The sequence below is a fragment of the Taeniopygia guttata genome, chromosome 6, assembly GCF_048771995.1.
Source record: "Taeniopygia guttata chromosome 6, bTaeGut7.mat, whole genome shotgun sequence".
NCBI classification, from domain to species: Eukaryota; Metazoa; Chordata; class Aves; order Passeriformes; family Estrildidae; genus Taeniopygia; species Taeniopygia guttata.
In genome coordinates this window covers 26,375,645-26,403,553 of record NC_133031.1, presented here as the reverse complement: position 1 = coordinate 26,403,553, position 27,909 = coordinate 26,375,645, and the positions used below count along the sequence as shown (strand labels likewise).

Sequence of the window (27,909 nt, the reverse complement as noted above, 5' to 3'; positions counted from 1 at the left end):
TGTTAGCTCCTGGTTTTCTTTTATAGAACTATTACTTGTAGCTAGAGGTGACATTTGGAATTTGGCAGCTGAGTCCAGAGTGGTGGGAAATGATGAGTGTTCACCTGTCCTCCAGACAGACTGTTGATTCCAGACTGAGAAGAAACATAGATTCATTAAGGTTGGAAAAGATCTCTAAGATAAGAGAAATTAGACTTGATAGTATTGTAAGAAATTGACTTGATAGATTATAAGAAATAGTTGATACTCAATAGTCTAATCACTAACTTTTGCTTTTTAAGTAATGTTTTACCTCTAGTTTTGGGTAGTCTAATTTGGGACGCCTCAAAGGACTGTCCAGCCCTTTCTGAAATGCACTTTCATTATCAAGCTTACACTTCCAGAACAACAAAGACACCCAGTGATCTTTAATGACTTTTAATAGCTTTGAATTCTACTTTGTGCATGTTTTGCTCTCTAATGAAAGACACCCACCTCTGGGATGGAAACCAGTGCTTTTCAGTGTCTCTGTTGTCATAGGAACCAAAATCTTTGTATTAAATAGTACTGCAAAAAAAATAACCTCACATGGCTTTTCTGCTATTCTTTTTAACATTTTCATACTTCATATGTGTCTGATTTACAACTAAAATGTATCCCAAGTTCCTGGATAAAACCAACATTGTATCCTTTCATATTTATTCCAGCACATGGTTATGAACCCAAAGGTCAATCTATTTATCATAATTTTGTAACATTCCTAAGGGATTTTGTTTGGGGACGTAATTTTCTATATACTGTGGGGTTTTTTATTTGTTATTTATGTTTTCACTGTGTGCCTCTGTGCCAGATTAACTGAGAAAAAAAGGATATTCCCAAACCTGAAGTTATGTTTACAGAAATATTGTTTACCCTCTACCAAGCTAACTCTACACACTGTGTAGATGATTTGGCATATTCCCTACACTTTACCTCTAGTTTTGGGGTTAGTTTACACAGCATGAACGCAGCTACCTTTTCAGGGTAGGAGAGCAGCTCTTTAATGGAGAACCAGTGGGAGGCAGGAGTGTGGGAGATGGGATTTTTATGAAGGAGGACTAGAGGAGCGGGAGCAAATATCCACCTGAATGTCTCCCTTCAAAAACACCTTTGGTTGGCAGGTGTCCAGCCTTCACTCACCCATGGTGTCTTTCTGGTCTACAGCTGCTCTGAATCATTTTGTTGAGATACTGAAGGCTTATGAACCATTTTGATTGTTTAAGCTGTACAAGAACTAAACAATATTCAGATTTGTTTGTGTGACTTAACAGCTGACAGTGTATGTTTCTGTGTTTTGCATAGGTAATGCCAGCACAGGATTTAAGACTGAGTGATCATTGCAGCTAGGCCCAGATTATGTGTGCCAGACTCCCTGGAGAAGTGACAGCTCTGAGGGATATGTCTCACCTTTCTCTACATGACAAGAATTAGGGACTGCAGAACAGGTTACAAATGAGCATGGTGCCACTCAGACTAGCAATAGACTTGCTGAGGACAGGGATGTACAGTAGATCCAGCCCCCTCCAGAGTCTTAACACCCTGATCCACAAAAGCTTCTAAATCCTGTTTGAAAGCTTGCATTGCCACTCAGCTCTCTGATGAGTATTCCGCTTGGGTGTTGGAGCTTGTCCTCTGAGGAGTTTTGCAGAAATATCTGTCCTTAAAATAGGCACACACACTGTATTGTAAGATCCACAGACAAGCAATGTGCAGACTGAGCAGCCAGTTTTAGGAAGAGCTACAAACTGAGTGATCCAGAGTTATAGGGTTAATAAATGAGTGTCTGCAGCCAGGTCTGGGCCTTCCAGCACCTTCCTTACCTGTGGCCAGCTCTCTTCCTGCAGGAAAAAACTGCAGGCGCTGAACCTCAGTGCTTGTGGCCTCAAAAATAAAAGCAAAGCCTTCATCTCATGCTCTCCTCATCCTGCTGCAGCCAGTGCACAGAAGCAGTGCCTTTCCTGCAGTTGCTCCAGGGATCCAGAAGTGAAGGTTACTGTGAGACAGGAGCATTTTGAGTTAGATGGACAGTATAAATTGTTGTATGTAAACTGATCAAGCCAACAGCCTGTCTCTTAGCTGTCATGAAATGTCGAAATTTTCTTCTGGAAAGTTAGTTATGGATTTGCCTGCATGCTTCAAAACATCACCTGTGCAAGTGAGCCTTTTGAGGACCTTCTCCCTTTCAGTTTTCTGGAGCTTGTACAGTATTTTTTCCCTGAGACAGGTGAGGGCCATAGCCTCCATAGCCCTGCATGAAGCTCAGAAATTAATCTTCTTGAATTTTCTTCAAGCTTACCTGGGAGAAAGCAGTCTCCTAGCAGGAGGGGCTATCCAGAGTGAGCTATCCCCATCTGCTGGCCAGATAATAGCTCAGCTTTTCAGCCTCCTTGACCCAGCTGTGCTGGGAAGTGCTCAGGCAGAGTTGGGTTGCTTGAGCTATTCTTTCATATCCCTTCCTAGCCATTGGGTGGGGAAGGTCCAAGGCGGTGCTGGCCACTCTCTGCCATGTAGGATCATTTGAGATCTGTTCAGAGCAGTGATGCAGTAATGTTGGGGAGTATCAGACTTTTCATGGGCTCCATCATTACAGTTGTCACTGCATTTAGCTGGGAAAATTGCTGTTTTTCAGGTCTTAGGGTCTTGCTGAAAGTAGGAACAGCATGGTGATGGAAATGGATCTGAGCAGGAGGATGCCATTAAAATCACAAGGGTGAAATTGTGGCATCTCGTGAATTTCCAAGAGTGTTGACTGCTGCTTATAAATGGCAAAGTAAGCCATGGTCTCGGGTATAGCAGGCTTTGGTTAATCTAATCATGGATAACTCTTAATTGGGCTGCTTCAGCTTACGCAGTGGCTGTGTCTACAATCCAGGGAAAGATGCATTTCAGTAATAAATCAGGAACACTGTCCTTATTCTGGCATTGTTTATACAGTCTGATTTGGGAGAGGTTTTTTTCTTCACTCTGCCTATTGTGTTATACAGGATGCTTTCTCCCAGAGTATGGTGTTCATTTAGGCTGAAAAGCAAGGTCTAAGTGGTGATTCATGCATGGGGTATATCCTTGAAAGATCCTCCCTGGAAATACATAAAATTCTTCAGCAATGCATCTCAACTCCATATGAACAATGCAAGGCTGTGGCTGTGGTTCTCATCACTGGGGAGCTCACAGACAGAGGATGTGTAGATGTGGCCTTATTTGTTTAAGGAACCCATGTCCTCATGTGACCTGAGGTTTCTTTATTTTTCTTTCCCTGTCACTCAGGACAATTGCTTTGTTCTCTTGGTGAACAGTCAGAACACATTTTAAAAATAATCTGTAGAACAAGATTTAACAACAAAGGCCTGTTTCCAGAAGATGGGAAATGTGTAACCCTGGGCATAATGTCACTTGTCGAATGAATTATGTTCTGTTTATACTGAAGAAATAAAACAGTTTATTGATGAAAAGGAGGGAGTATAAAGTAACAATAAAATGCAGGCACTCAGTGAATAGCTGCCTTCAGAAAGAGTTTCAGCTGAAATTTACCAAATCATAGCAGTTTTCCAGCAAAGATGCTTCATGTCTACTGAAGCCCTTTGTCCTGCACATTCTTATGTCTTCCTGGTGAAGGCCACATTCACACAACAGGGCTCTGTCCCTATTGTAAAGTCATACAGGCTTCTGACTTAATGACATTCATGCAGTGGAGAGTCCCAGGTTTTTCAGCTCCATGTACAGGGGTGGCTCCTGTTCTCTAAGAAACAGATTTAAGCCTTCCTCTCTAGAAATGCTACCAAGCCAAAACATTCTGTCATGTCCCATGGTGATTTAGGGAAGACTTTTCTTCCCTAAACCAATGGATATTCCACCCAGGTTGACTTTTCAGATGGACAGAGAACTCACCTGCTGTTTCTGTTTCTGCAGGCCCCTTGGAACACGTCCACTTATCTCTACCCTTTGTCACCACGAAGAACAAGGAGATCAACGCCACAGCAGTGCTGTGGCCAAGCCAAGTGGGAACACTTACTTATGTCTGGTGGTTTGGGAACAACACAGAGGTTTGTAGTCCTGATTGACTGAGGTCAATAACCCTGGAGGAGCTCTCTGACAGAAGAGGGAGGGAGAGAGGGATCTGGGAATGCTTCTATGTAGTCACATATGCAAGAAAATTATAAACCAAATACCGAAATGCTAATGGGCCTTGGAGGTACCGACATGGAAATGTAAGTAGTGCTTTGTGTTTATGGCTGTGACTTAGCTGCAGGCTTTATTGCTATTTCATGCAAGGTGCCAGTAGTATTCTTGCTTAATTCCATCCAAGGTGAACACAGTTAACCAAAATCTGGAAGAGTTTCTACTGTTTCTCTTCACCCTCCTTTCTTCAGTAGCAAGACGGGAAAAAAAGTAGGGGCTTTGGAAGCTTTTTTTTAGGAAATCAACCTTTCAAGCTGAAGCTGTTTTTATATCTGGAACTGACCTATGCTGAGCTCCAGCACCCTATGCTAAACCACATGTGCAAAAGGAGCTGATTATTTGCTATGGGTGGATGAAATGCTCTCCACACTCCTCCCTGCTCCAGGGCTCTGCTCAGTATGAGAGTATCATCCATCACGTTCTGCTGCCTCTGTGCTTGCAGTCTTGGTAAATCTGCACAGACATTAGAACTGTTACTTCATGTATAATTGTGGCTAAAGTACCCAGAAACCCTAATTAGTTTCTGAGGGGAGAGGTTGTCATGGATTTTGTAGAGCCAAGAGGGACCTTCATAATCACACATTGTTCTCTTCTGTATAATGCAGATTATAAAGTTTGATCAATACCTTCTGCTTTATTTAACTTTTTGTGACTAGGGCAGGACCTGACTTTTTGTTGTTGTTGTTTTTGTTGTTGTTGTTTTGCATTAATAATTTTCCTCAAATGATGGAAAATGCGCTGCTTCTCCTTCTGACCATCTCCTCCAACTATTTCCCCACAGCTAATTATTCTGAGCTTTGAACTCATGCACTGTGTTTGTAGTCTGAATTTATCTAGTCTGGGATTCAAGCTGTTGGATCTTGTTATGCCTTTTTGTGTAGATTAAAGAACTTTGTACTATCAGCAATCATCTCCCCCTGGAGGTACCTACAGGCTGTGATTGTCACCTCTTAACCTTCCCTCTGATCTCCTGAGCTCCTAAATGATCAGAGTTGGTCTAATTCTATTCTCATTGAAGTGTAAGTTTTACTATAGACCACAGTGGCAACAGTTTGACTTAAAACTGGGTGCTTTGAAGATCTCTCCCAGAGTTCATTAACAAGTGAAAAGAGAAGTCAAGGCAGAGTCTGCTGGAGGACATAACTCATTGATGAACTTGTTCACAGCTGAAGGGATGTGTGTCCTCTCAAGCCTCAGTAATTAACAAAAACCATGTGTCTCTATCTAAGGATAACATGGGACAGCAAATGCAAAATCTTAATTTGGCTGGTTCTGTGACAACCCCCTTGAGTCACCTTAAATAAAGCACTTAGACTAGATTTAGGAAAGGAGGGTGCTACCTGAGCAGTGAGTGTTGCAGGTCTTTATATCAGGATCTGGGCCTCTCTGAGGAGTGAGCAAAGGTGGGCATTTTAACATGGGATCCAAAACAACCAACATGCACTGGAATCTTACATAATGGAAATTATAGGTACCTTGTTCTGAGCTTCAGGAGAACATCCCTGTCTGTGATTTGTGTGCTTTCTCTAGGAAATTAGCTGCCATGTCACAGGGCCTGAGTCTGAAATTTCCAATCTGGAGCTCCTCAAACCGTCCCAATAGGTTAGAGAGCCAAACTTATTTTTCCTTTTCCTTTCCAGCCAAATTAACTGAATTTTTCCTTTTATGATGTATTTGCAGCCACTGATCACATTGGAAGGAAGCATCACATTCACATTTTCTGTGGAAGGGATGAACACCATCACTGTTCAGGTCTCAGCAGGAAACACCATTCTTCAGGACACAAAGACTATTGCAGTGTATGGTGAGTTCTCCCCCTTTCATTTTACACAGGATTCTTCATAGTAAACATTTAGAGAGCCAGGTTAGCTAGCAGCAACAACAGGTCTTTATTCCAGAATGCTTTGAGTGAGATTATAAATTGAATTCCAGAGTTACCAGTGCACTGTAGTATCTCTGAAGGCCACTGATTGACATTAGTGCAGACTGACATGATTGCAGAACATTGATCTCCTTCCCAGAGCCCTCTGCATGTTCTCCATCACTCTTTGGTCATCCTACATGATTGTCAAAATGTTAGTTTGTTTTGTAAGCTGGTTTTCCCCCTTCTTGGCCAGCAGAGGCCTCTTAACTCACACAAAAGCTGCTCAGCTTGAAAGTTAAATCAATGCTGTGTGCTGCAGTTCTGCACAGAAATCTGTACTGATTTGACATTGTTCTCATGTGTTAGGGCACACAAATACCATATAGTATAGATGGAGCCTGAAATCCACTGGGAATCCCAGTGAGTTTTAGCTGGTAGTGATGAATGTGGGCAGCTCTGTTAACAGCAACAGAGATTAGGTACATTTTCCAAGTCTAGTCCTCTCCCCATATTTATCCCTGTTCCCTTCCAATTAAGATCTCTAAAGTTTGAGGCTCATCTGTGAGTCCAATCACAGTTTCCTACACAGGGTGTGCCTGCTCCAGAAGTCAAAATGAAGGTAACATTTCATTTACATTCCCAACACAGCTCCCTTTGCAGTGCTATTCATCCACTCAAGTAAGGACTGATCACTTCTTCAGTTCCAAGGCACTCAAGTGATGAATCTCCCAGATCCTCCACATCTCTCACTGAGTATCTCAGGTGCACAGTGCTGGATTCCTTCACAGTCTGTGCACCATCTGCAAATTGATTAAGCAAAACATGAGCTGCACCAGGTTTCACAAGGTTCTGCCCCTCATTTGGCATTAAGGCATTTCAGTCTTTACTCACCACTCTGTCATTGTATCTGCAGAGAAATTTCAGTCCCTGAGGTTATCGTTCTCTCCAAACCTCGATGACTACAACCCAGATATCCCAGAGTGGAGAAGGGACATCAGCAGAGTAGTCAAGAGAGCTCTGGTGGAGGTAAGCTGTGTGCATAGCCTTGTTACAAGTGCTCTGGTTCCTGATTTGTCCCTTCATTAGGAATGGATCAGCTGTTCTCCCAAGGTTTCTTTTTGTTTCCACCACCCAGAAATGGAGAACTGACAGTGTTTGAGGCCAACATCCTAAACTTTAGACAGGTGAAGTGATCTCATTCTATGACAATCTAGTGCCCAGAGTCAGCCCTCAGTGTAAAGCAACAGTGTTCTAATGGAATTGCAGATATGCTGTAGAAAACTTGTGAGACCAAAAATTAAACAAATTTACTACACAGAAGAACACCAGAGCAAGTACTTTAAGTCCTTCATATAGCATGAGTTTTACAGGGCAGGATTGAATGCTCATTTTCTCTGAAGTTCCTTCTTTAACTATGGAAATAATGTCACAAAAATAGTGTAGCTGAAGATTTGCATTTGAAACTGAGGAGGTAAGAAGAGTTAGAAGACATAGCTGGGGTTTCTAACCTCAATAGAAAAATAGTGCAAGGAATGGTTTGAAATAGTGTTTCTCCTTTTTTAAAAACAAAGATTCTCAGATTTTGAAAGGACAAAAGGCTTGTCAATGTTGTTAGCAAGCTTAAGTGTTATTTGTGGCATCATCTGTGCAAAAACTCTAGAAAAACTGCACTAATCAGGTGCACAAACCTGTCTGGATTGTTTCTGAGATTTTTTCTGATATTTTCTTAAAAGACATGAGGAAAGGGAAAAAAAAAGCATTTTTCTGGAGCTTAATCTTCTGACATATTTATAGCTGTATCAAGTATTCAAGGATCCATTTATCTTCAGGATGAATTCTCAGAATATAAACATCTCAATAAAGCAAAACCAAACCATAAAAAAAGAAGAATTGTAAAACCACAGTACCAAGGCTACATTCCAAAAGCAGAGCAGTGAAAACAAAGAGTCTTTTTGTTATTTGATTAAAAAAATAAAAATTGATAGCTAATTATTCATCTTTATACAGCTAAATGATTCACCTTAAACAAGCCTTTGTGAGAAGTTCATGTAAAAATTAAAGATAAATCCAGTAGATTCCTACAGCAATTAAGTAAAAGGTATAAAAATGAGTCAAATAACTAAATAATTCAATAGGAAATTATAGCTGTGCTATAGAATTTTTATGAACTTTTATTAAAGTATTATATTCTTATTACAGAATATTATCAGACCAGGATGAAATTCTGCCTACAAAATTATAGTTCTATACTAAAATCTGATCCTCACTCTGAGTAGGGATAATTTCATATTATCACAAAATATCCTGTTTCTTGTTGTGATCATAATTATTTGCTCGCGTCATTGATTTTCTGATTACTGTCACCCACTTCTGAAAAAAATTGTTCCCAGCCTCTGAAAATGAAGGCAATACTGTGTCTTAAGTCTTGAGACCTTAAAGCAACCTGTTAGGCAAGCACAAATAATGTAAGCCCTGGTTTCACAGAATACTCATAAAGAATATGAGATATTCTTTATGTATTGATAAGGGTTTTTTCTAAATCCACTTCACAAAACAAAGTGAAATAAAAAAAGGGAGCAAAGGCACATGCTTTTCCTTGGTGAGTGGTAGAGGGGACTCCACAGAGTTTTCCCCAGACTGTCAGCAGTCACACTAGGGTTATCCACAGGACAGGCTCAGAAAATGGTGATTTATGATCAGTTTTGCTGACCCTTTGTCCTGCATCCACAATTTTCTCCAAAGAGCGACTCCTCCCTGTCTTTGCTCCTGAACTACTGTGGGGAAGAATTCCTGAGATTTAGGTAAAGTTAATGTCTGAGAGGCTTCCAAGTCCTTACTCCAGGGGAATCTCTGCGGTGCATCTGTGATCTGTCTTGTATCTGAAGGCACTTTTTTCCACTGCTTTAAAAGTGACCAACTAAATTCAGCACTTGAAAACTTCAGGTTAAATCAAGTGCCTTTGGTGGATAATACACAACAGAAAGGCAATGGAGGAAGATTTATCAAATTATGTTTCTCCTTCCTTTGGCTAGCAAAACTTCCTGAGGGCCAAACTAAGTCCTTTTCTGGACAATAACTCAGCAATCTGATTGTGTAGCATCAGCTTAAACATAAGATTGGAGATGACCCTGGTAGTAATGCCTTTAAGGTACTTTTTTTCTGAATTTTTTCTAATGTGTCAAAATTTGTGATATTAAAGTCCTAACTTAAAAATTTCAGCCCAGGAAACGTATGAGATACACCCTACATGGTGAAAGTACAGTGATGCCTTAACGAAGAAGCTCCCTGCATGCAGTGCCATCCACACTGTTTCTGTCTCCATTATTTCTCTGTATCAGGCTACAGGTATTTCCAGCAAGCACGTTCTGGTTGCAGTGCTCCCTGGCCTGCCCACATCTGCTGAACTCTTCATTTTACCATATCAAGATGCCACAGGAGAAAAAAAAAGAACAGCAGCAAACTTAGAACAGGTATCGTGTCCATTACTTAGAGAAGTGTATGTGTATGCATTTCTGTGTATATATATATATGAGATACGTATATCTGTATGTATATGGGATTTGTGTATGGTTAGAACTGATAATTATGGTAAGAATGCATCTGATTTAGTAGGGTACATGTTACACACTACATCCTCTTTAGGGTTTTTTTCAATGTTTCTGTTTTTTGGGGTGGTTGGTTGGTTTGGGCAGTTTTTTTGTTTTTTTCTTTCCCGAGCATTGGAAGCAGGCTTTGGAGCTGTCTTTAGGAGTTTAGATGCCCATTTGTGTTCTCTTAGAAGTCCAGTTTACTTCATGGAAGCAAGAAGAAGGAAGGAAGCATTTAGGGGATTAGTTCCCGCCAACAGGAGCTGTAGAGCAGCTTCATGAAGCAAAGTTTGTGACGCTGTCAAGAATCTAGAAAGCACTGGAGGACAGAGCTGGATTGTAAATCTGGGCTGTTCAGAACTTCATTGACTTAAGGCACAGGGATGGGATTGGACAATCTGCCTGACTTCTTCACGGTGCTGGAGGTGGGGCTGAGCCACTGTTTTCTCTGTGAACAGCTGAAACGATGACAGGTTATGATGACTGAAGGACTCTGTCTCTCTGCAGACCCAAAAGGCCCTGCCAACCAGATGGGCCTAGCAAGATTGTAATTAAAAGATGTGTGGAGAAAAATAATGAAATTACATAGAATTACAGAATTTTTAAGGTTGGAAAACACCTCTAATGCCATAGAGTTCAACTGATAACCTAACACTGCCATGTGTACCACTAAACGATGTCCTCTTGTCCCATAGCTCCTTTGCTTAGCTTATTAATTCAGATTGCAGGGGCAAAGATAACTTTGACCCTCAGGGAAGCACCACTGTACCTCTGCCTTCCATACCCTATGTCCATGGCTCAAGCCATGTTAACTTAGCTGTGAGCTTCAGACCTCCAAGTCACCCATATTCTTAAGTTTTCTCTTGCTCAGCATTTCTAGCTGTCATCTTTTCTTTTGAGAAATTACCTTCTTAAATTTTCACCACCCATGTAATAAACAAAAAATATGGAGATTTACTTCTCTGCAAAATCTTTCCTTCCTTTTCTCCTTCATTTCCCCTTCACTTCCTTCATGAAATGGCAAAGAAGCCAGTCCATAAACTTTCAAATTTACATCTGACCCAGCTCCCTTCTAGCACTCAGCAGCTTACTCTTTCTCCCTCTTTTTATGCCTCATTCTCTCCTGTGAAAACAGAGTTGTGACTGTGGAGAAAGGAAGCCCTGGCCGTGGTCTCATGGTCTTCTTTATGGACAAGAAGAAATGTCATTTTCAGTGTAACTCCATTAACATCTCTGGCATCCTGCAGGGTCCAAATGGTAACCTTTGGAGGAGAGAGAAACTATTTGCCATTTGCAGCCAGATTTTTTCTTTGAAATAAAACCAGGATGTTCAGAATGTTTTTCGTTTTAGTCTGTGGTCCTGCATTCCTTTTCCTAGTAACTCTAGTAAAAAATAGTGGGGATTTCTGTGGGAACTGTCCAAAGGCCTTTGCCCTCTGCTCTGAAGCATATTCTGATACTGCTCCTGTTTTGTCATCCTGTGATCCTTCTGCCTGTGTTCCTTCACTATGCCTTGCCTGAAGTGTTTCAGAGCTCATTCCACATCCTCTCCCGGTTCTTGAAGTTACTGGGATGACTATTGAGAGCAGAAGTTTTTGATGGCAACAGCTTAAGAAGCTTAAGTTGCTTCTTAGGTACTTCTAATGTATTAGCTCTTTTCTGGTAGAAATAGAATTCTGTTTTGTAGTCATGGGCAAGGAATAAGCTATTCAAAGGCACGTACGTGAGCTTGCCAGTTTGCAGGTGCATACCCAAAGGAATTCAGTTCTGAATTATGTTTTCTAATTTAGAAGAGAAACTTCCAAGTGTGCAGGGAATGAAATTGGAATAGTTTACACAAGTACTGCAATGTAAAAAGGTTCCTTAAGAAAGCACTTCATTATAGAGGTTCCTTTCTTCATCACCTGAGCTAGACCACTGTTCTGCCATGGGTAACCGTGAGGAGTGTATGGGGTTTCATGGGCTTTCACATTTACCAGGAAATCTCATTCATATTTAATAACCAAGGGAGGCTTACATTTTGCTGTTTCCCCTTTAGGTGGATTAAGTTGTTCTCTTTTTGTCTGATACATACTCATTTGGCTTTGCAAACATACTTTTAGGTCCCTCTGTCCAGCCACTTCTCTAGGTACATAATTCCCATTGACTTCAGAGGCACTTATATGTCCACTGTGCCTTGACAATCTAGGTCTTGGTTTCCCGTTTATCAAAGTCAACAATACTCCTTTGTGCCACTCATGTTTTATGAGTCTGAACACAGTAGTAGGACTGCAGTAGTGCCCCACTTGACAAATGTACATTACCATGCAGTTTTCCATGAGGGTACTGCATTTGTGTTTTTGAGACTGTGGTTCAATGGTAAATGTCATTTTCTTCCTCACTTGATGTATCACTTTCATACAATTGTCCCATTTTTTTTATGTATACATAGAATCAATTATTGTCATATCTCTTTGCATTTAGAAATGTGAACTCTGCATTCCTAATATTATCCATTGGAGACTAAAGTACCTTTAAAAAGTTTGACTGCTGTTGATAGCCAAAAAAACCTGCTATATGTGAGTCTGGGGAAGTTTCCTCAATGTGCAACATAGGACAACTCCACCTAATACAGAAATACAGAAATACATAAATACACAAATACCAAAAAAGTGCTTGATCCATTCCACTTTCTGTAGTCAGTGCAAAGTTATTCTTCACATTTTCCTAAAAAATCAAAAGCCCTTTTCATCATCCAGAATCCCAAAACACATTTGCAAAATCTTGTATTTATGACAGGAATATTGTGTCCTTTCTTTTTTCCCTTTGGTTTTTTTTTTTCTTTTTTCTTTTTTCATTGGGCATTTGATTGCGCTGCTTCATTTAACAGTAGCTGAGGACAGACAACTGCCCTGTTTAAAAATGTAGAAATAATTGGTAGTTGTCAAACACTGGTCTTTGATTTGCATGCTATGACTGCAACAATGCTGAAATATTCCAAATTTTGCAAAAACAACCACCCAGAATTGCCACTGGCCACTTGGGCTGGAATGCAGTTGTTACACCATCTTCATGGATGGGCTTGTTGAATTTGATGATTAAAGAATTCAGATCTGCTACCTCAAAAGCACAAATTTCTTTCTCTTCAGTGAAAGGCAAATTTCTAATAGTAACATTTCAAGAAATTGAGTTATTTTTAGCACAAATATGGTTCAAAATGAATGTTCAGTAAGAAAACATTGTAATTAAAATTCAGTAGAGGGCAGTTACAATTATTTATTTCAGTTTTACTCAGTAGGATGATTCTGAGGGGTTATTTTTGTTATTTAGGCATTTCACAAATTACCTTCTTTCCATGTTGCTTCCTCAGACATAACAAAAGCATTTTCTTTTTGTAAAATGAAATATAAGCAGAAGGTACATGAGAATTCTGAAGTGTTTTTGTATCAAGTAAAGGTTTCAGTGTTATCCTGAATTTCTCTTTAGTTCTCCATTTGGGTGTTTTTCACTGGCCTATTCAAAATTACTGTAAAAGAATGCAAAACAGGGGTAAGAGCAAATAGTTAATGACATTTGAGGCCATTAATCTTTTCTCTGAGAAGAGCTCTCAGCAACATGGCATGATTGAGACTTTGGCAAATGATAACATCGGCTGGTTGGTAGCCAACTGTACTCAATATGTTGCAGCTGTGGCCAGTATCTGTATCCAGCCAAAGAGATGGGAAATGGCATGGATGACTGAATATCAACTGGACAGTGATGAACTGCAGAGATTAAATATATCGTGTGAATTGAAAACCATTGAGAGTGGCATTCAGGAAGCCTGTAAGCATATATACCTCTTGGGACTCTTTCCTTAAAGCAGATTTAGTTTTATATCTGCTTCTTTGTAGCTGATGGAGCTTGTATCTTATTTTAGAATTTGGGGTTTTCTTTTGCCCACCCTCTTAAGCTTTATCAGTGTACTTTCAGTACATTTATTTAATATATTTCAGGTGTGCCCATCACCAATATTTTTAGCAACAAGATCATGACAGTGCATGCCTTCAAATCTTAGGGAAAATTGTGCCAATCAGTCCTGGAAATTAAATTCCAAGAAGAGGTTGATATATGGGATAAACCATCTAATGCTTACTAGGAGAGATTTTTTTTTTTTAACATATGTGCCTTTGAAAGAAGATCAAGTCTTTCACTGGTCCTTAGGGGAGGTTGGATCAGTATTAAGTGACGGCAGATGAGGAGAGAATGGAATAATGTGAACCAAACGACCTTGTACCAGGGGCTGTTTTTCTTTAGCCAGCTTTTCTTAATAACTGCTTGCGTGCTGTAGGAGAGGCTGTGTAAATCTCTTGTCTTAACACCTTTGAGTTAACTCCTGCCACATGACTATCAACCCTCTCTCCCTCATCTTTTGCTCAGTGTACAGAGCAACCCTTGATTCTCAAGACTGTTTTTGGTTGCCTTTGTTCATCAAAAGTGAATCCTGGCCTTTATGTCCAGGTTCTCTCTGGGTTCATATCTGCTGTTCCATTCTTGTCCCAGAGTAACCACGGGAATATCCTCTACCTCGTGCACTCACAGTGTCCCTGGATGCTTCCAGCAGCTTGAATTTAGCATCTTTCATTAAAGATCTGCAGAAATTCCTGCTGGAGCCAGGAAGTCAGTGACTGTGCTCTTTTCAGTGCTAGGGCAAGCAAGCTTTAGAGGCCCCATGTGAAGTGTCCAAGGTTATCCAGGGCAAGTGGCACAGTTTAAAGTAATCCACATTGGCCCTGACTCCCACTTCACTTTCCCACTGTTGGTTCAAGTTTCTTCCTACTAAATCAATGTGCCTAATTCCTTCCTCAGTTGTTTATTGATTTGCTCAATGAACTGAATTGAAGTGTAGCACTCACTAGTTGAGATCTTTACACAGTATCTATAAAATTATCAAGATTCTTAACTAGTGCATACTGGCACAGTTGACTCACATTCAATTAGTCTGAAATAACTTACACCAGGGGTTTCAAAAGTCAATAAAGCTATGAGAAAATGCCCTTCTCGGTGATAATTCTGCCTCTTGGTTCACATGGTTCTTTTAGAGTCCTAAATCTGACAAAATGCTAAGAGCAGCCAAATTAATTTTTGTTTTGTTCCATTTTTAAATTGGAATCTCTTTATTTTTATTCACAAATTGTCAGTTATTATTATTCATTATGTGTCCTTTGATGAAAAATGATACATGAAGAATAGTTCCTATTACTGAATTATTTTTGCACATCATGCTTAATTCTGCAAATGAAGCAGATAAAGTCAATGAGGCTCAGTTAAGGACCAAAACTAATTTTGAAAGCTAATTATTTTCACAAGAGAGACTCTTGAAGACTATAAATTAAGAGACTGCTATTCTAAGAAGTTTTATCTGCAGCTAAGTTAGTTGCATCTCCAGGAGGAAGAGATGAAGAGAGGGAGGCCTGAGGCCAACCTGTTCATCAGATGAAGGTCTGGCTGTTCAACTGGAGTTGCATTGCTATTTTTGAAACAGGTCAAAGTACTTTGATGTTTCCTTTTCTGCTTTTGAAACCAAAATGCATCCATGGTATCACTTTGAGTGCAGAAATAAAGGGAAGCACAAACCCCAAAATGTTCACCATTGAAAACTGTTTATTATCTCAACAACTGAGATCAGCCTTTGTGTGGAAATTTAATTCAGAGACACTATATTAATAATACAAACAAGTCAAGTCCGAACAACTCGTAGATTAAAGTCTAAGAACTGAGCTAGAAATAAGCTTGAAGGCAGAGGAGTCTGTTCTCCAATCTCAAAGCAAATGTCCTGACTGACCTCTCAGTGCACAGGTCCCCTTGGGACCACATGAGGACCACAAACATTTCCAGGTCCAGCTTTGGAGGGCAGTGTATACAATCCCAGTGTGAATTTGGCCCTTGAGGTTTATGTAAGCTGCTCACTGACCTCAAATACTGGCTTTTGTAAGCCATTATGTATGGTTTCTATTTCAGATAATTTTTAGGAGTACAGAAATGCATTTTCACTCTGTTTGTCTGTTTTGAAGAGAGTCTTGTTTTCCACATAAAGAAAAATGAAAATATTGTACCAAACAAGCAAACATTTTAAAAACACGTCTGAATGCATCTGTTCTTTCCTCAGACGTGTGTGTCAGGAATCTCCAGAGCTGCCTGAGGAAGGCAGATATCTGATTCTCACTAGAATTTCTGGTACTTTTGAAGATCTTAGGCTGTTACTCACTTTTTTCACTTGTTCTGATTCCATAAAGACCAAGGGAAAAAAAAAAAAAAAGCTGTACACAAAAAGCCACTGGGAGAACATATAATTAATCGAGCCAAGGAAATATCCTTTATACTTTGCACAGAATGAACAGTATTGCTGCCAGTTTTGACTCTGTGTGTGTAGCCCTGGAACAGTTACGGCTGTTTCAAGCCTCTGCTGAGACACTGATGGTCTCAGGCAAAAATTATTCTAGTCTGAGATGAATTTGTACAGGATGTTATACAATGAAGTCCTCATTCATAATCAAGTAACAAAGCAATACAGTAATAATAAATTTCAGTTGTGACTCTTTCTTTCTGTCTTTCTTCATTTTCCTTACTATTTTACCCTTACTTCCTCTCTCCTGTTTTTCCTTTCCCTTGGCCCTCCAGAGAGGAATACCTGTTGATTTTTCTCTCACACACCTGGCCTGCTGAGAGGCAGCCACATCCCCTCTCAGCTGCTGTTTTGCCTCTTCACTCAGTGCCCCAGGAGCCCACAGGCAGGCCAGGGAAGATCTCCATCATGTATGTTTTTTACCTCTGCTCTTTCCCTGCCATTTTGTGCAGGTATCACAAGACTTGAAGAGAAATGACACACAATGTGGTTGTCTCCTTTCTTTAGTTTACTGTCTCATATTTGCTTTTTTTTTTTCCTTTTTCCCCAGAGGCTCAGCTGCCCCAGCAGCATCAGGATCTCAGAGCAGAAAAGAAAATGCCAGCAGGGTTAAGGAAGAGAGCTGTTAGGTTTCATGTAGGACTGGATATAGCCAGGATAATACTTTTCCCATTAGTTCCATGAGCCATTAATGTACCTGGTTTACAGCATATCAATCTGCATCTTTTGCTCTAGTTTTAGAGATGAAAAACTTTTTATAGTTGTCAATCTTGGTTATTAATATGCTCAAATCCTTAAAGAGGGCTATAATTTGTTCCCAGGCATTCTTCATGTACTGCATATCTTTGTGTCACCATCCCTGCTGCTCTGAGCTCAACAGATGGCTCTTTGAATGCAGGTGGTATTTTTTTCTTGCTATTGGAAGAAATATATTTATTGCTCATTCTGGCACCCATAAAATAAATTGTAACTTTAAAGAGATATATTTAAAATATAAATAAAATTCCTATAAGAGATATTGCCAAATTGATATTGGACCAAAGGCACATATTCAAATGATCAGCAGCTAGAAATTAAGTGTATGAGCCAAGAGTATTGAAAGAACCATTAAGAATGTTAAAAAAATAAAAGAAGGAGATAAATCTCATACTGTGATGAATGATAGCCAAGGAACATCTAATCATATCTGGGTAGAATTTACTGAAATAGCTCAACCAGACAAAAATGAAGAACATGAAAAAGATGGTGTAAAAATTATTGGAATGTTCTTTTTTCTGACAATTTTTCATTAATCTTCGAGAAGTAATAAGGATTTATTTAAAACAAATTGAATTAAATGGTGAGCACTAGAATACGATTCCACTTGATTGTGGTATGGCTATAAAAACACATTCTCAGCAACTGCATGTTATGGGTTATGGGGGATGTTGTGTTTCCAGTTTTCCAACCTCTAATAAGCCAACCTGGAGAACTGTGGCTGTTCAATTAGAAAATCAATCTCTGCTGTAAGAAAATGTGAAATACATGAAACGTCAGGCAAATGAACATACAAAAGACACAAAAGAAACTGCCATGTCTGTAAGCTTCCATTCCTTGATTAATCTATCTGGATTTTTTTGTTTTGAATGGCAACATGACTGGAACGTCTTGCATGTAATGAAGTGTGATGTGGAAAAAGTGGATCTGTGTGACAAACTGACTTATAAAAAAGGCATGTTTGCCAACAGATTGGACCAGAGTTTGGTTCCTTTACTGTACAATATAGATTTCATGGGGTCTTATCTCAGCACATGCTAATCTTTTCTATTGTGTCCTTAAAGGAGGAGTAATCTGCTTCATTTCTTCTAGGGCTCTGTTATCAGTTGTGGAAAGATAATGTGGTGATCTGAAAGCTCTGTGCAAAAATCTCCCCCATGAAAGAGAGTGGGTTATGCATGTAAACCAGAAGAAGAGATGGAACATGCATTTTGTTTAAGCCACATCCTGTAGTCAGTAAACACTTCCATATTCAATCTGGTTCTGGTGCATATTTAAGGATTAGGGAGCAGCTGTCTTGAATCTCTTGAGCTGGATGAAATTAAATTTGCATTTAGAAGTTGAAAATTAACTGCAAGCTGTGGCATGGATCTAAACCATTCATTTTTATTCAAGTATATCACATGTTATGAACATCCTCTTAAGAGCATGAACTGGCCACTCAACAAGCAAGAAGTTATTTATTACAAGCAAGTGTTCATTAACAATTGCAAAGTTCCTTTTCCTTTGAACAGTAAATGAGTTCACTGATGTGATGCTGCTGGCTGGTCCTGTGGCCACTTCCACATGTGGGTGGAACGTTCCTTTGGGGCTCAAGTCCCTTTTGCTGCTGGACAGCTCCCACAGAGGTCTGACTGGGTATCTCGTTGCTCAGCCAGTGCTGCCCATACACAAACCACTCTGTCCAAAATCCTTCATTAGGATTTTGGACAGAGTGATAGGAACCTGTGCTCAGAAAGTGCAAAATCTTTGCTTAGCCAGCAGAAACAAATAATAAATGCGTCTTTTTTTGTTTGTTTGTTTGTGTTTGTTTTTTTTTTCCCCAGATTTCAGAAATGCTGATCCAGAAACTGAACCAAAACCTGGTCCATTTTGAGTTGAAGCCAGGAGTTCGAATCCTTGTCCATGCTGCCCATTTAACAGCAGGTGAGTATCCTCTTTTTGTGTATGCCTTGTGTGTTGCTCTATAGCACAGCAAGCAATATATCCATGGCAGTAGTGTGCTATCAGCTGTCTTTTAAACATTTCTTATTTTTATATCACAATAACAACACAGTGTATGGGCAGACATTAAAATGTCTGCTCTACCCCAACTTTCTATATCATGTGAAAAAGATATAGTGGCTTTTGCATTTACAGCTAATCCTTTAGTTTTCCTAGGTCCAAGAATTTACTGGTTTTTTGGAAACACGGTATAAGTAGCAGCAGAAGTGTGTATTTCTTGGTTATCTCTGAAATATTCAATAGCTAAGCAGCACCATGGCGTTTTCAGCCTACAGTCCCACAGTGCAAAAGTTACCTGCTAGCCTTGGATATGGTCAGATATTCTAGAGACAACAAACATTCAAAGCAACTAAACACTGCTCCAAAGTTGTTCAGCAGTATGAAAGACTAGCATCAATATGGATATGCACAAAAATAAGATCAGGCAGTTTGGACCTTAACTAATCCTATTTCAAAATAAGTCATCTCCAAAGTCCTGATATTTAATTACATATGTCATTAATCATATGTAATTCTGTATGCTAAAACCTCATTTTTCAGCATAGTTCCTATTTAACTATTACAAGAGATGGACAAACCAATCCACACTCTCAGGAGTTCTTTTTCCCCAGGCACTGGTGATCATTCTGATCAGTTGGTATCATCTTCTGTTGATAATTTGCAAACTTAGACCCTCAGTTCACCTGTACCAGCAAAGTGCTCTCCAAAAACTTTTTGCGGTATGAATGGATTTTCCCAACCAGGGAAAGTGGTTGGGAAAGCAAGTCCATGTGCTGCCTTGTAAGCAGCAAGAAAAAAGAGACTATTAAGAAAGGGTGTAATGTTACTGCGTTTAAATCTCCCCAAAATAAAGGCCTGGAGTTTCCAATATTTCATTTTTCCTAAGCAGAGCTTTCTAATATCTGTCCTGAGAATACTGCTGTATGTTTCTGCTTTCCATTAGCTGTGGAACAGATGGCCAGATGCTTATTTTTAGACAAGTTAGAACCAAAAACATATAATGTCAGCTTCAAAAATAGAGTTACATGCAATTGTTCATAATCTTTACCAAAAATGCATGTTTTTATTTGTATTTACACACAGACACCAGGAAGGAGTACTTTTTATCCATAAAATATGCAAACACTATTTTTTTTCTGTAGTCTTTGTTGTACTCTCTCAAAGCCACTGGTGAGTTATTGCTGTAACTGGACTCCCAATGTCCTATAGGAACCCTATAGGATTTTGTCTCTTGCAGAAACAGGATTCAGTAAGAATGCAAAATGAGCTTGGATAGCCAAACTATGCATTAAAAACCCAGAGAACAGCCACTGTGAGGTCTCTGAGGGATTATGTCTCCTTAACAAGCTGCAGAGGTCATGTTCTCCATCTAAGCAAAAGGCCCTATTTCATGACACCAAAACTTGTGAATTGTTCAAAATTTGACAAAGAGCTGTGAGAGACTTACTTCTCTGCTGAAAACTATTGTTTTGGTTGTTATAAAATAAGAAAAAGTGGCCTTTGAAAATCCAGGCTTGTATAAAAAATTAAATTAAATGAACCAGGGAAACCTGGAACACAGCACAACACCAGAAGCAACCCTTAGAAAATGCAGTCCCAGGGGATGCATATGCTCAGAGGTGCTGCTCTGGACTGTGTTATGCCTTCTTTCCCAGCCCTTTCACTGATTTTGTGTTGGACTCTGGTAGCTATGGGCTGTAGTGGGCTGAACTACAAAGCTCAACATGTGTTTTTTGGAAATGTACACACACATACCTGTGTACACCTACATTTATGTTGTGTGCCTCAGTACACAAGTATATTCCCCACTGTGTGTGCCTGCCCATGCACAGCAGCATTTTCTGCAGCAGAGGACCTGCAGGGAGCAAAAGTGCAGGTATCTAAAGTAGCTTGGAGTGGACATTCAAGTAGAACCTGTAGAAATGACTCTGTGTGTGTTGTGTGTGTGTGTGCGCATTCCCTGGAGCACAGAAGAATGACAAGTGTTGGCCTCAGCACAGTTCAGACTTCTTTCTTCTTTGTTCAGACCACACTGAAGGAAGGATTAATTTATGGCAATTACAGACAATAGATTGTGATTCATTCATCATATTCAATCCTTCTTCTCATGAGATAAAAAACAAACCAATGTCCCCAACCCAACAGACAACAACTTCAACTCTAAGGCAGAGGAAGGCATGCCAATATTCCTCACAAAGCAGTTAAATAGCTGTTTATTACTAGGCTCTCAGTGCAGCATTAGAGCAGGAACATTGAGTGATGCTGAATCTGAATAGGCTGAAGAGCCACTTTGTCATCCCACAGAACTGCAGAGACCCACAAAACACAGATGGAGAGGGGACAGAACGAAGATATGTGAGGAATTCATAATAATGGATCCTTTCATTTGGCTCCTACTAGATGTGGGAAGGGGAAGATTTTTCACTTCTTGTAAATTTTGGCTTTATTACTCTAGGTGTGAAGCTGAAAATACGTGTGCATGTGATGTGAGTCCCTTTGTGTGTGCCTGTTTCCTTGTGTCTTCTAGCTCTGGTTTAAGAGGGATCTGTTCAGTGCATGTGAAGAGATGCAAGAGGGGGAGGATGTGTTTGGCAGCAGTTGAAGTTAACTTTGGCTGCCTTGCAGAGGAGGGCAGTACCTGGGCCATGTTCTGTGTGTGAGGATATGTTTGCTCCTTGTCATGGCACAGCGGGAGCTCTGTGTCTGTGTGCAGTACGGAGTCTGCACCAACAACTGACTCCTCTGCTCCTGTGAAACTGCATGAAGGCTCACTGCCTTCCTGTATATGTGTGTGAGAGTGATGGAAACTCTGTTTAATACTATTCACTTTGTATTTCTGGGAAATCCACGCTTCTAGATCGCTTGGGTGGCCGTGTTGTGGGAGGGGTTATGGCAAGATGGCAAGCAAAACTCTGAGGAGAAATACAGATAGGCTCTTTAATTAAGATTGGTTTTGATTTGTTTTGGTTTTTTTTTTTTCTTGAATCTGAAAGAAAGTCCTCTAAGGGGAAAGCTGTGGAACTTCACATCAATGGGTATGTTGAGCACCACAGGTGATCTGAAGTTGGGGCTCTTCCCAGGTGGATTAAAAAGGGAGAGAAGCCCAGGAGATGTGCAGACCTGCTACAAGTGCAGTAAGGGGAGAATGAACTGTATTTCTGGAGGGAGCAGCTTTCATTTCAGGCTGGGGATGGCTCTAACCTTGTCCTCTCTTGCAGCTCCCCTGGTGGACCTCACTCCCAGTCACAGTGGTTCAGCCATGCTGATGCTCCTCTCTGTTGTTTTTGTGGGACTAGCTGTGTTTGTCATCTACAAGTTCAAAAGGTATGACCTTCCCTGAGCCATTTCCTTCTCTCCATTGCTGCCTTTCACTGAAGTGTTTGGGGTTTGTTTGCTGGGTTTTCTTTTTCTGAGTGAGTTGTTTTTTGGTTTGTAAAAGCTGATACTACATCTGCCAGAGCACCACACAATGATGGTTTCTGTTAATGTTTTAGGAAGATTCCTGGCCTTAATATATATGCACAGATGCAGAATGAAAAAGATCAAGAGATGGTCAGTCCAGTCAGTCAGAGGGAAAGCATACCTAATGTCCCTCAAAGTGAGCTGATGAGCCCTGAGCAACTAGTAGATGAGAAGTTGGAAGTCCACCCCATAGGTAAATAACTTGCAGCATCCTGCAGCTGGTCAGACTCTGACTTAAAATTGGCTAACCTTTTTCTCAGCCTCCCCTCTTCCCATATTCCTGCACAATCCTCCTCCCATTCTCTTCTGCTGCAACATTAGTTTTGCTACAGGAAACTTTCTAACTCTTCCCTCTCCCTCACTGCCATGTGATGGAAGGGAGGGGAACAACTTTAGGCTTTTTCTCTCTCCTAGTTGCTCTACGTAGATCCCCTCCCCTTCTCAAAAAAATCCTGCTGGCAATGTAATTTATTTTGCTGGGGCTGATGTAGTTGTGGGGCTAAGCCCCATAGCCAGAAGAACTTCAGCCACCCTCACCTGGAACATGGAGGTGAGCAGGTGATTCGGTAAGTAATAACCTAAAAGCTAAATATCTGTTGATGTTTTGACTGCTGGGATCTTTGTGCTGTGCCAGACCTTGTTGCCAGCAGCATTGTTAGTCTGGCTGATTCCCAAATAAACTGAGTAAAACCTGGGATCTCAGTATTGGACAGCTGGGTTTATCCTCAGGCTGACTTCTCCCACAGGCCTCTGTGTTTGATTATTTCCAAAAGCAGGCTTTTTTAGGACCTAAAGTAAATAGATTTGGACAGGGCATTCTGGGATCAGTCTGTTTTCTGTTACCCTGGCTACAGTGGAAGTATTGAGACAGGTCAGGGAGATTTCAGTCTGGAGACAAGTTCTGCTAAAGCCAGGACTGCTTAGGCAACGCTCAGCTTCATTCATGAGGTGACAATTCTGCAGGTCCAGTCTAGAGGCACCCCTGCAAATAAAGACATGCACCTATTTTAGAGGAATTAAAGAGAAAAGGCTGCCCAGGGATGTTGTGGACTGTCTTTCTCTGGAGATATTCAGAACTCTCCTGGACATGATGCTGTGCAGCCTGTTCTGGATGAAATTGTTTTATAAGTGGGGGTGGACTAGATGTTCTCCAGAGGTCCCTTCCAGCTCCAACTGTTTTGTGTTTCTGCAACTTAGGCAGGATGAAGCACAGTTGTAACTTATTTGCACAGTTTCATCAGCCTAAAAAAAAACTTAGATCTCACCTGAGGATGCTCCTAAAATCTGCTGGAGTGTTTGTTAAAGCAGGCTTGGAGTCATGGCTGCTGCAGTGAGGGAACAAGGAAGAGGACAATTAAAAGGGGGAGTGTGTTGTTCTAAGATTGCAGCCTGTGAAACAACCTGGGAGAAGAAAGGAGAAAGGCTCTTGATGAAATTGATGTCTAAGCTGGAAGCTCCACTGCAGTCAATGCTGATATCTCCTTACTGTTCACTAGGGAGATTTTTTAGCTATTAAAAGTTTTTAAACAGCTATTCATCAGCAGACCTGGACACCCTTGCTTAGCAGAACACAGGATGGAGTGAGGGGACCAACTTTCCCATGTGGTATTCCCCATACAGAGCAACCTCAGGCCACAGTCCAGAACCCAAGGAAAGGAAATGCAACCAAGGTAGTCTGGACAGAGGACTTCCAAAAAGCTTGTGGATCACCAAGAGATTTCAAGCCAAGACCCAGAGCGGTGGGTCCTAAACTTTAACAATTTTTTTTTTTTTTTATGTTTGGCTTTCTTGTTCTTGTTGTTTTTTCCCCCAGAGAAACCTCCAAGGCAAAACTGCTGTAAGATGCTAAGAGAGAAACACCCAATTTCAAGTCAGGAACTCTTTTTCTAGAATTGAGTGAGCTCTGGGATTTGAGCTTCCCCTTTCTAAAAGAATGCAGTTGTGGTGGTTCATGTTTTCACAGGTCACTCAGACTGCAGTGGCAAGGGTCAGTCACTGCTAGCTCTATGCAAAGTACCTTCAAAACTTCTCTTGCTGGTGGTGGAAACTTAAACCCTAGAAGGCTCCAGGATAAGAGAAATCAAAAGTAAATTATGGGGATAGGTTTTCATTTGGTGCATCTATAGCATTTCTGTCTTTCTATAACAGCCAGAATTTTATACATTTTTCAGCTGTGCTACTGAACACTGCATTACACCAGAAATTGGCCTTTTACAACTCCTTGCTTTGCACTGTGACTACACGATCGAGCACTAAAGTTAAATGTGTGAGATACACAGACTCAATTATGTATCAAAAAGAATCAGTCCAACAAACTTCCTAAGAGTGTTTTTCCATCCTGTCAGTGAGATGAATGAGAAAACTGAATCAGAGCTCATTGACAAAATGAGAAGGTCTGGACCTAGATGTGAACAGAATAGAAAGTGCAAAGGCACTCTCCTATACAACCACCTCATCTGTTTCTGGAAATCAGCAATTTCTTTTTTAATGAGTTTTCTTTCTTTTGGGAAAACAAAGCAGGACTGTAATTGGGTGTTTCTTTTTTGTATGCTTGTTCAGAAACCATTTTTTTTCCCCATCACCTTTGACTAATATTCAGGGATCCTGCCTTGGAGGAATCAGAATTAATGTCCCTGCATCATTTAATTTTCTGTCCAAACTCTGGCAACAAAACCTCACTTTCCTATTTTCTGGATGTGTGTGGTTTAGGCACTTCTTTTGCAAATGCAAAGGTTAAGGTTATTTATGAAATCTCCAACACCTTATCATTGCAAATGAGTTACACATTTCCTCTGAGGACCTCAACCCCTCCTTTCCTCCACCCCTCTGCTCCTGCCTTTCCCTCTACCTTTCAGCATGAGTGAATCATCTTCATTAGCAAAATAACAGGACATCATCTTCAGTGTTTGAATGACAAGAAAATATTTCTGGAAAGAATGTGTCAGTCTGGAACAACTGAATCCCAAAGGCCATCAAGGTGATACCTGCAATCGTGTTCCTTGACTAAATATGCATGTTATTTACTGACTTTTATTTTGTTCTTTACCACAGGAAGTATTTCCACAGCTGCTGAGCCCCAGAGTACAAAAGAAATCCCTACCTATGTAAATGGTTGAAATTGAGGACACTAATATCTGCATCTAAAAAATGGAGGAGAGCTCACTGCATTTGGACTTTTTAATTCTTCAGATGACAAAGGGTTTTTAGCTTTAAGCCTGTGCATGTGGACATTATACTGAGACCATAGTGGAACTGCATTGTACAGGTGTTCAATTTTAGTGGGGGGTGGGGGGAGAGGAACTGGTACCACTATTCACTCCTGCGGCCCTTCCCCTCACCCTTTCACTCTCTTTTTTCTGATCTGTCTCTAATTTGTAGAAAATTCATAATGATATAGGCCAAGAATATGCATGGGGGGGTCTCTTCTTTAGGGAGAGGGGTGGGCTGGGATGTGGGGGGAGAAGGGCTGGGGCGGTGGGAGGTGGGAGGGAGTGTTCAGGGTTCTTGGCTTTAGGTTTAACTGCTCTTTTAGCACTTTGGGCTGCGGGAGGGGTAACCGCTCCAGCAGACATCTGTAGGACACACACACACAAAAAAAAATCACACTGGAGTTTTAAGGCACTGAAAATATTCTTGGTCAGTCTGGTTTATCTCTCTGTTTGGACTCTGCCCTTCGTTCCTCTAGCTGCAGCTGCTGCCCGTGCCCCACACTGCGAGGAGGCTGAGTGTGAGTGTGGTGATGCCAACTGCGAGGCCAGGCTCCTTCCTTAACAGCTTTCTTAGCCTGCTCACACCAAGGCATCCCACTGGCAGTGCCCTGGGAGGACAACATTGCCTCCCAACCCTGAACAGAACAGAACAAATGTGCATTGCAGGCAGGAGGTTATTGCCAGCAAGAAATCGCTGTACTTTGTGCCAGCCTTACACCTTCAATTTTGGCTGAGAGAAAGCAACAATGTCAGCTCTGTGTTGTGCTGATGGTTGAATTTGTCTGGGGAAGTCTCAGGAGATCTCTGCCTTTTCAGAGTCACCCAGAAGCCTGTCAGTTTTTTGAAATACATTTTGTCCATAGAATAGGGGGCAGGGAAAGGTCTGTGCACAGTTTTCCAATGGCTTTCTTTGGTACCTCCATTGGCTGCAGATCTGCAAGCTCCTGCCACTGTGGGCAGAGAAGGGAGAATTTGGCTTGGGACTGTTGCCATGCATTTTGAGCCTCAGTACCACAGGACTACTCTCACACGAGATTTCGTTTCTTATCAATAACTTAAGCTTGTATCTTACCCTGCAAGTGGAAATGAGGCTGTAGGACATGTTCACATAGACTGTACAAGGGAACAGCAAGAAAGCAGGATTAGCACATCTCAAACAAGTCCTCCAAAGACACTGGATAGCTGTGTGAAGCCTAGCCCATGGTCATTACAACTGTTGATTTCCAACCCAACTCAGGTAATTAAACCTAGCACCAGGATTTTGGTTTGGAGTGTAAAGACAGAGATACTATAACCAGTGTACACTTGCCTAAATATGTTAGGTGGAGAAAAGTAGAGGCCAGTTAAAAACCAGTGAGGCACATGTAGGAGGCACCCTGATTGCTGACATAGGTGGGTTTTGTTCAGTACACATTGCCCATGGCAACCTGAGTCAAGACCAGGAGAAAGCAGCATGGTAAGTCTGGCCCAGAGTCCCAAGGCAGGGATTTGGGGATGGCGGGTTTGAATTTCTCCATCACAAACTAGGCACAAACCTAAATTAACCCACTTGCTGGCAAAACAAAAAGGATACCAAGGACATTAGGCCCATAGTACTGAAAGGATAGTCACAGTACAGAGTCCTCTGCCTCCTTCTGCAGTTTCTCTGAGGACTGGTAAAAACACAGCAGTTTGTACAGCTTTGCTATTACATTTGCAACTACAGCTTTAAGAAAGATGGGAAAGTTTTGGCTGCAACTGTATAATAGTCCCCACTGAAGTCCAACATTAGGCAACTTATTTTTATAGTAAGCCAATCAAAAAGTTTTCTTATAGTGTTGGAACTATTTCTAATTTTAAAATTACTTTTTTTGATGTACTTTTTCATCTTCTTTTTCCCTTTCGTTAAATACAATGTAGCGTAATGTATAATTGCTATTGTTTATTGCTTTTACAGTCATATTTATTAAACAGATTATGTCTCTAAATGAAGGCCCATGAGGTTTTCTTTGCTTCTTTTAGCCTCTACCCCTGACAGGGATCACTAACAATATTAGAACACAAGGTAATTGATAACCTAAAAAAGATATGGATGTTCACAAATGGGGGAAAATACAGTTCCTAGAAGCAAGATGCCCATATAAAGGTAACTTTCTTGGTCCTCAATTTTTCTGCTTTCCAGACAAGCTATGACAGAGCTCTGAGCAGTTCCCTAGAACTCCAGCTCCATTCCCTGTCCATGCTTATCTTTTTCCATACAGTCTCTGTTAAATGTTCCTTTAAAATACATTTTTTTCACTCTGCTTCTGCCAGCACTGATGAAGGAAAGTCTGAACTATTAGCATTACTGATTAATTTACATGTGAATAAAATGAAGCCTAAGAAGTTTCTGTCAGCTTGCCATATGGCAGTGGATGCATGTTGCTGAGAAAAAAAAAAAGGAAGAAAACAGAACTTCTCTGCTTTTCAAATCAGGATGCAGCCACCTCT

At 40.7% G+C, this 27,909-nt stretch overlaps 1 protein-coding gene across 3 annotated transcripts in view; it reads left to right on the top strand.

Moving 5' to 3' along the window:
* Window positions 1-27,407, top strand: part of LOC100226716 (VPS10 domain-containing receptor SorCS1) — a 258,047-nt gene extending 230,640 nt beyond the window's left edge. The window contains exons 20-28 of one of the 3 annotated variants that reach the window (XM_030276368.4): window positions 3,925-4,058; window positions 5,875-5,998; window positions 6,972-7,084; window positions 9,397-9,528; window positions 18,592-18,691; window positions 21,988-22,093; window positions 22,264-22,424; window positions 23,852-23,970; window positions 25,283-27,407. In XM_030276368.4, coding sequence (XP_030132228.4) covers window positions 3,925-4,058; window positions 5,875-5,998; window positions 6,972-7,084; window positions 9,397-9,528; window positions 18,592-18,691; window positions 21,988-22,093; window positions 22,264-22,424; window positions 23,852-23,970; window positions 25,283-25,339 — 1,046 coding nt within the window. In that variant the 3' untranslated portion in view covers window positions 25,340-27,407. The remainder of the gene's footprint in view (window positions 1-3,924; window positions 4,059-5,874; window positions 5,999-6,971; window positions 7,085-9,396; window positions 9,529-18,591; window positions 18,692-21,987; window positions 22,094-22,263; window positions 22,425-23,851; window positions 23,971-25,282) is intronic. The other 2 variants (XM_030276370.4, XM_041717188.2) reach the window with 2 other exon arrangements.
* Window positions 27,408-27,909: the final 502 nt, after the last annotated feature.